The sequence below is a fragment of the Rhincodon typus genome, chromosome 21, assembly GCF_021869965.1.
Source record: "Rhincodon typus isolate 14 chromosome 21, sRhiTyp1.1, whole genome shotgun sequence".
NCBI lineage: Eukaryota > Metazoa > Chordata > Chondrichthyes > Orectolobiformes > Rhincodontidae > Rhincodon > Rhincodon typus.
In genome coordinates, this window is record NC_063352.1 from 26,058,273 (window position 1) to 26,067,098 (window position 8,826).

The 8,826-nt window shown below is 39.7% G+C and overlaps 1 protein-coding gene across 1 annotated transcript in view; it reads left to right on the forward strand.

Moving 5' to 3' along the window:
* LOC109911753 (probable helicase with zinc finger domain) overlaps positions 1 to 3,566 on the forward strand; it is a 62,969-nt gene extending 59,403 nt beyond the window's left edge. Inside the window, exon 17 of the mRNA XM_048609637.1 lies at positions 3,472 to 3,566. Coding sequence (XP_048465594.1) covers positions 3,472 to 3,545 — 74 coding nt within the window. The 3' untranslated portion in view covers positions 3,546 to 3,566. The remainder of the gene's footprint in view (positions 1 to 3,471) is intronic.
* Positions 3,567 to 8,826: the final 5,260 nt, after the last annotated feature.

Consider the following 8,826-nt stretch of genomic DNA (forward strand, 5'->3'; position numbering starts at 1 on the left):
CCTGGTCCCGTAGCATTTTATTCTGTCGATGCTTCATTCACCTATCCATTGTATGGTATCAAGTACAGAAACATAGTGATTTGTAAAGATTAATATTTGATTACATTTAATTCTTTGTCAACATTTTATCTAATTCTTGGAATATGGACTGGAAATGAGAAAAATGGACACTGCTTTAAAATGGAGAGAAGGTATATGGAATTGTTTTCAGCTTGAAAAAACAGGCGAAACTAACAGATACTAACCCTAACCATAATTTTATTTTTTGACGATATTGAGTAAAGTGCATCATTTATCATGTGTTCAAAAGAACTCAACAAAGCAATGACTGCGTGACTTGTCGAGTTGTAGTTTAACACAGGCTCTGTCAGGTTAGTGAAAAGGAGAGAAGCAAGAAGACTTCCAGAAACTAGCTGCACTAATCTTTTCTCTTTCCCCTTTTTTTGTAAAGTTACTATCTCCAATATTTTATCCAAAGAGCATTAAAAGAATTACACCCAGAAATGCTGAAATAAATAATCCTAAAACCCAAAGACAACCTGAAAGACCCCAGGTCCAACCAAATGGCCAATAAATTAAAGACTCATCTTCACTGTGCAGATAACATCAAGGTATCATCGAGGAATTCAGGATTGTGGATCCTGTGATTTTAAACTGATGATACAGAAACCTGTTTCTGTGTTTTTCCCCTCAACTCCTATTATTTGTGTTTTATCCTGATGAGTTCATCTGCATCTACTTATTTTCCAGTATCAGTTCTCTAGGGTCACTTTCTATAGGATCAATACCCACTTTGGTTACTTTATATATAAAAAAGAAACTCTTGCTATCTGTTTTTGCACTTCTAGCCATCTTTCTCACATACTCTAATTTTTCACTCATTAATTTTTGAGTCATTGTTGGTGTTTTTAATATTCTGTCTAATATCCCAATGTGCCATCTGTCTTTGCACAATTATAATTTTTTTCTCTAAGTCTGCTTCAATCTTTAACATGCTGTAGTCAACTTTGGAACTTTTCTTACTGGTTGGAATGTATCTATTCTGTGTATTCTGAAAAATTCCTTCAATGTCTGCCACTGCATTTTTATTGACCTATTCTTTAACCCAGTTTGTCAATTCACTTTAGCCAGCTCTGCTTTCATGCCCTCAACTTCTCTTCTTGGAGCCTAATCAGCTTCTTTATTATTGTCGTTGTGTTGATTGATGTTCACAATTAATATATCTCGTTTGTATGACAATTGATTTTCCTGGTTCAGAAATGATTTGAAGCCAGGAAACAGGTAATCCTGTTTTTAACTCTATTGAATTATTGACAGAGCTGGAATCTAGTTTTAATATTGTGCATTATGTCAAGTGTCTGGTCTGTCTCATTATTATGAGTGGTGACTGCGCCATATGTTCTCTGCAGATATCCCAGGAGAATGGAAGCTTTTTTCTTAGACTTTTCTAGACATTGTCAATTTTGCATCGGTAGACCCACAATGCCAGGAGGGAGGGTGTTCCAGAATTTTGACCCAGCCACACTGAAGCAATGGTGATATATTTTCAAGTAAGGATGGTGAGAGTCTTGGAGGGGTATTTGTAGCTGGTGGTGTTCACATGTATCTGCAGCCTTTGTCTTTCTAGATGGTAGTGATCATGGGTTTGGAAGGTGCTCTCAAAGGAGTTTTGGTGAATTTCTGATGTGCATCTTGTAAATGGTACATGCTGCTGTTTCTGAATGTCAGTGGCTGAGGGGTGTGGATGCTTGTAGATGTGATACCAGTCAAGAGGGCTGCTTTGTCTTGGATGGTGTCAAGCTTTTTGACTGTTGTTGGAACTGAACCCATCCAGGCAACTGAGAAGTATTCCATCACACTTCTGACTTACATCTTGTCGATAGTGGTCAGGCTTTGGGAAGTTAGGAGATAAGTTACACACTGCTGGGTTTCTAGCCGCTGACCTGCTCTTGTAGCCACTATATTTATATCGCCAGTTCACTTCAGTTTCTGGCGAATGGTAACCCTTAGGATATTTATAAAGGGGGATTTGTGTGGAATGAATACTACTTGTCAGCCCAAACCTGGATACTGTCCAGGTCTTGCTGCGTTTGGACATGGAGTGCTTCAGTGTCAGAGGAGTCACAAATGGTTCTGAATGTTGTGCACTCATTGGTGATCTTCCCCACCTCTGACCTTATGATGGACGAGAGGTCATTCACGAAGCAGCTGAAGATGATTGGGCCTTGGACAGTACCCTGACGAACTTCTGCAGAGATGTCCTGGACCTGAGATACCAAACTTTCAACTACTACAACTATCTTCCTTTGTGCTAGGTATGATTCCAACCAATGGAGATATTACCCCCTGATTCCCATTGACTCCAGATTTGCTTGGGCTCCTTGATGGCACAGTTGGTCAAACGCAGCTTGATGTCAAGGGCAGCCACTCTTGCGTTACCTCTGGAATTCAAATTCTTTTTCTATGTTTGAACTAAGACTGTTATGAGGTCAAGATCTGAGTGGCCCTATAACATTTTAATCTAATGATGTATACCATTGTTTGAGGCTCTAGTATAAATCATAGCTGGAAGTTGGTAAGAAAACTGAATTCAGATTAAATATTTGTAGATGACATCATTAACCATGAAAACCAAAGGCCTAGATTTTCACTCTCAAGGAATATATGCTAAGTCAGGAAATTTTCTAGTTTGCCACTAGTGGGAAGAAAATGCTCAGAATGCTGGAACTTATTTCTGGAAAGGTGATGTGCTGCAATTGATAGCGAAAATCGCTTGCAGGTGGGAATGGAGGCTGCTGAGTGCTGAGGTGTGCTAATTATAAGGCCTTTCTTGGTTTCCTGGGACTTTGAGTTGTTTTGTTCAAGGTTGGAATCTCTAATCTTCACCCCTCAAACCCCCGCGTGTCTTCTCACCTCCCACCTTACATACCCATTGTCCCTTGTACAGTCTATGCCAATCTATTATCTTCCATCCATCCCATGTCCCTTTATAGGCTATGCCATCTTACTTCCAACCAATGCCCCTTGCCCTCTCCCTTTGCACTTATACTCTCCATGCCAGCTTACTTAGTATCAACCTTGGGCATACCTCACGAGCCATGCAGTTATGAAACAGAGTAATATTCTAGTATCTATTAGAAACTTCATTATAAATGTAAAAAAATCGACTTGACCAAAGCCCTTTCAATACATTTAAATTCCTTCAAGTACTTAATTCATTATTAATCAAATATTTGTACAGTTAAATCATACCATTCAGAGGGTTATGTTCTTTGAAAACTTTGCAAACAGCAAACATTTTTTAGAGCGGGAGCCAATTGGATAGATTACAATCTATTCAAAAATTTGATAGCAAACACAGAAGATAAAACAAAATAACAGGAATATTTTTAATAAACAGGAATAGGTTTTGAGAAAAATGGTGTAATGAAATGAAAAGTAAATAATTTTTTGTCACATTTATTCTTACAGGTTTTCCACCAGAATGTGATAGGTTTGGCAGTGAAGTTGATGGAGGTTTACTTGAAGTTGGAGGGAGAGGGTGAGGTGACTGATGTTGACATGGCATTAGATAAAGGCAATATTATTTTTCACTGCTGAGCCTTTTGCTTTTCAATTTTTATAAAATTATTGGTCAGAAGTAATAGCAGTATCAATCACTACAAAATACTCTGCTTCTTTCTATGTTTCTGACAAACTCTGTCTTTTTCAATTCTTCAGCCGCTCTCATGAGTCAGATATCTAGAATGTTAATTGAGTCATCTTTAGCTCTCCTCTTTATATGCATTTGATTTCTTCAATTCCACTAATTTTTCTGTAGAGTTTACTGTTTTTCATTAATTTATTGGATGTGACCATTCCTGCTTAGGTCAGCATTTATTCTCCGTTCCTAATTGCCCTTGAAAAGATGGTCCAGAAGTCTTTGGAATTCTCCTCTTGAAAAGGTAGTGGAAGCAGAACCCTTGATAGATTCCTATTAAGGGGTTGAAAAGTTATCAGGGTAGGATAACAGGCAGGAATGTGAAATAGAAATTGCAATCAGATCAGCCATGATCTTATTGAATGGTGGAGCAAGCTTGAGGGGCTGAATAGCACACTTGCTTCTGATTCATTTATGTAGACTGCACAAGTGCACTGTGTACTTTTCACTCCAAGAAATACAGTTTTAATGCGTCCACATCGTAGGTTTTTTTTAGGTGCCTTTACATTATTTTGTCAATTCCTGCAAGTTTTCTGCATTTTTTAAAATATGAAAACTGTGAATAAGTGAACATTAGACCCACAATGAATAAAATTCTATACATAATGCTTTGTGTACGTAAGCAAATTCATAAATCGTGAAAGAAGCAAACGGTGGAACCTCACTGTATTTATAACCCTACATCAGAGAGAGGTAGTCCTTCAATAATCTCTTGAAGAAGCCAGTGAAACTGTTTACTTGCTTCCCCACTGTGGTGATGACAGGTTTTAGAAGCAGTCAATCAGTAACAATGTTGTATGAACAACAGAAATTGTAATCAGACTTTTTTGTCAATTTGGAGATGGCAAGCTGTTTTGTTTACAAAACTTAAAGGTTGGGACTTTTAGATAACTTGGCAGTTGCCAAGACCTTCACCATCCTTTATGTACATTTCCTCTTAAAAATTAATAAGTTACGCACTGTGCAATAAGCCCCTCACTCCAGCAAAAACTGGATCTGTTTGAATTCAGCATTGACATTCAATGGCCCTGCAGAGTTCAGGTTTCGTCCTATCTGTACATCATGTCCAGACCCAATTTCCTCACGAAAAAGTAAGAAGTGTTGATAACGGGAACTGGATGTCTGGTTCTGAGTTCCCATCACCATTTTGGAAAAGCCATGAAGGCTAAGGCTCTGCAAAAATCTAGGCCAAATTTCGAATAGTTTGTGGCGGTCACTTGAAGCTGGAAAAATATTCCAAGTCATTATTGTATCCAGCACATCCCCATTATCAATTTTTGTGTCTGAGCTATTTGTTTATTTTGATTTATAGAGAACACTATTTCTTTTGAATAAACTTGGTAAATCAAGGAAAGACAAGTGAACAATTTGTTCATTTATGTAGCTGGTGAAAGTGCAGACAAGTAGTAGTTTGTATTATATGCAATCTTTTTCTTCTTCCCTAGAGATAATTGCTGAGCTTGTCATGTACCTTATAAGAAATTGCAGCAAACTTACTCACCAACTAATAATCATCTTAATCCCACTTTTTCAGTAGTATGGAAATGTTCATTGTTAGCAGAGAACTCTAAAAGCGAGGTACAACTGTTATTCTTCAAACATTTGAAACAACAGCTCATGATGTTTGTTCACACTACTTTTGTTCATATTTTGTTTTACTGTTGGATAAATAGGAAAACTAGGACAGTGGATGTTGTGGAGAGATATTAGGAACTGCAGATGCTGGAGAATCTGAGATAACAAGGTGTAGAGCTGGATGAACACAGCAGGCCAAGCAGCATCAGAGGAGCAGGAAAGCTGACGTTTTGGGCCTAGACCATTCTTCAGAAATGGGGGAGACAAAGGGAGTTCTGAAATAAATAGGGAGAGAGGGGGAGGCGGATAGAAGATAGATAAAGGAGAAGATCGGTGGAGAGGAGACAGACAGGTCAAAAAGGCGGGGATGGAGCCAGTAAAGGTGAGTGTAGGTGGGGAGTTAGGGAGGGGATAGGTCAGTCCAGGGAGGACGGACAGGTCAAGGGGGCGGGATGAGGCTAGTAGGTAGGAGATGAGTGTGGGGCTTGAGGTGGGAGGAGGGGATAGGTGGGAGGAAGGACAGGTTAGGGAGGTGGGGACAAGCTGGGCTGGTTTTGGGATGCGGTAGAGGGAGAGGAGATTTTGAAGCTTGTGAAGTCCACATTGATACCATTGGGCTGCAGGGTTCCCAAGCGAAATATGAGGTGCAACCTTCGGGTGGCATCGTTGTGGCACTGCAGGAGGCCCAGGATGATCATGTCGTCTGAGGAATGGGAGGGTGAGTTGAAATGGTTCGCGACTGGGAGGTGCAGTTGTTTAGTGCGAACCGAGTGTAGGTGTTCCGCAAAGCGGTCCCCCGAGCCTCCTCAAGCCCCACCCCCATCTCCTACCTACTAGCCTCATCCCGCCCCCTTGACCTGTCCGTCCTCCCTGGACTGACCTATCGCCTCCCTAACTCCCCACCTACATTCACCTTTACTGGCTCCACCCCCGCCTCTTTGACCTGTCTGTCTCCTCTCCACCTATCTTCTCCTTTATCCGTCTTCTATCCGCCTCCCCCTCTCTCCCTATTTATTTCATAACCCCCTTCCCCTCCCCCATTTCTGAAGAATGGTCTAGACCCGAAACGTCAGCTTTCCTGCTCCTCTGATCCTGCTTGGCCTGCTGTGTTCATCCAGCTCTACACCTTGTTATCACAGTGGATGTTGTACTGGGCTGCACAGCTCTAGATCCAGCACAGAGTGGGCTGACAGTTTCACTGAGGAGAGTGAGCATGAACATAACTATGAATCTGGAAATGTTTTCTATAAAAATTAGTAATTAAATATCTATTCCCTTAAAATTATTAAAACACATTGTGGCATTATTCTCATTTGTTACAATGCATTATGATTGAAGGGGAAGAGACTCTAGTATTGCTAATCCATTTGAAAAGGGCTCTTCTGCCAAAAAGATCTAGGAGTAGAAATTTTGAAAGCATCTAATAATTTGTGAATTTGATTTAATTGAGGTGATGCTAGATGATGTCCTGTCTCCATTCTGGAGTGGAGCCTGAGTAGTCTGGAAAGAGAAGTTTGGAATGGGAGGTCTGGATGGAGGATGGTATAGGTCTGAACTGAGAATAGGTCATCATGAAAGAGGTGGCTGGCTGGATCTTGTGCAAGATAGGAATTTCAGCTATCACTGAAGTCAAATTAATATTCTCAACTGCTGGAAAGAAGCTTGGATCCCATAATAAGATGTGTTGTAACTAACTAAATTTATGACAAACTCAGACCTTAGTGAAAGAAAAAGACTGCACGTTTTATACTGAAAGGTGGTAGATGTTTATTGAGGAAAAACATGATGAATCTTGTGTGTGAAGTACCTCTATCTATGCGTGAATATAGTTGAACATGTGTTGCCTTAGCCTGTGGCTAGTAATTCATTTCTGTTGGATAAAGCTTGCAAAATAAAAAAAAATCATTCATACTATTCTTGGCTTTCTTGCCTAGCTACTTACTTCTTATCTCTTACTTACCTACCACTTACCTCCTTCAGAACCAGATTTGATTTTATTTATTTCATTTCGCAACCTGAGGAAATAAGTATTTCTTTTTTTGCTAAATCAGGCATTGGCTGAGCTCATTACTGACGTGCTTCATATGAGTCTCTGTGGTGATGGTGAAAGTGACCATCTCTTAAAAATGTAACTATGAACTTAATACTATATGATGAATACTTCTTGAAATTGGAGACTATTCTCAGTCAACATCCTTGTACTTTGTTGTAGATCTGTTTTTGCATTCGATTAAAAGTTGGTTTTATGTTTAAGATGCAAAATGTTTTCTGTCAGAAGTGGACTTCAAACTGTGAATTTCTAAATTACTGCAAGTCCTGACTTAAATTTGTGGTAGTTTTCCTGAAAATGAAGACTTTACACAAAACAACTTAAGCGAAGCATGAAACGAAAACAGAAATTGCTGGAGAAGCTGAGCAGGTCTGGCAGCGTATGTGAAGAAGGGTCACTGGACTCAAAATGGTTAACTCTGCTTTTTTCTCCACAGATGCTGCCAGACTTGCTAAGTTTCTCCAGCAATTTCTGTTTTTGGTTCAGATCTTCAGCATCTGCAGGGCTCTGTTTAATTTTAAGTAAAGCATGGTTTCCCAAGGGAAGCAATGTTAAAGCCAGAGTTGGGTTCCTTGGAGCATTTCTTATTCTTTAAAAAAAATCTAATAGTTGAAATACTATACTGTACACATACAACCCTGCATTGTTCGCTGAATTAACTTGCCAAATAAAATGCACTAAATTTAAAATAAATAGAGTACAATATTTTAAAAATATCTACTCCCCTATCGTGATCTGGCTTTATCTTGTTGCAGAAATTGGTTAGTGCAATTGGACTTCCAGGGCTACATGCATTGACCAATTTCTGCCATGAGATGGAGCCCAGAACTTTACTTTCCTCCTGAATTGGAACTGAGAACCCAAGAATGGAGCCAAGGGCCAAGAGAAGACCAAGCCTGATGCCTAGAGGTAAGAACAGAGGGCAAAAGGTGAAGCTGAGGCAAAGCAACACTGGAATAACAAGTTCCAGGGAGATAAAACAAGAATGGGATGGAGCAAACTGGAGACATGTCCAGGAGGAGACAGCACTGGGAAGCAAGGCCAAGAGGGAAGCAAGAGTCCTTGCCCACAACCAGAACCAAAGGGTGAGAATGTCTGGGTTGCATGCAGTACAGTACTGAATGCTGATCAATGATGACATTAGGTGCCAACAATGCAGCAAAAGACATTAAATTGAAAATGGTGATGGCAAATAAAAAATAGGCCCCAAAGAATGAACAAGGTTAGAATGATTTTAAGTGGGACAATAAGAGAGGACTACCTGTACTTACAATCGTGTCCCTTTGCTCTTATCAATTTCTTTTCTTTGTAGAACTGTCCAAATGAAATTGACCTCTGGATAAGAGGGTTTACCGATTGATAGGGTTAATTCACAGTGAGCTAGATAAAAATTGATCAAGCTACATAAATCAATGTTTGTTTCAGGTTATTCTCTGGAGATTGAGGGTAAGCAGCATTGTTGGCTTTGCACATGCAGTGGTGATAGTTTTGGAACCAAACA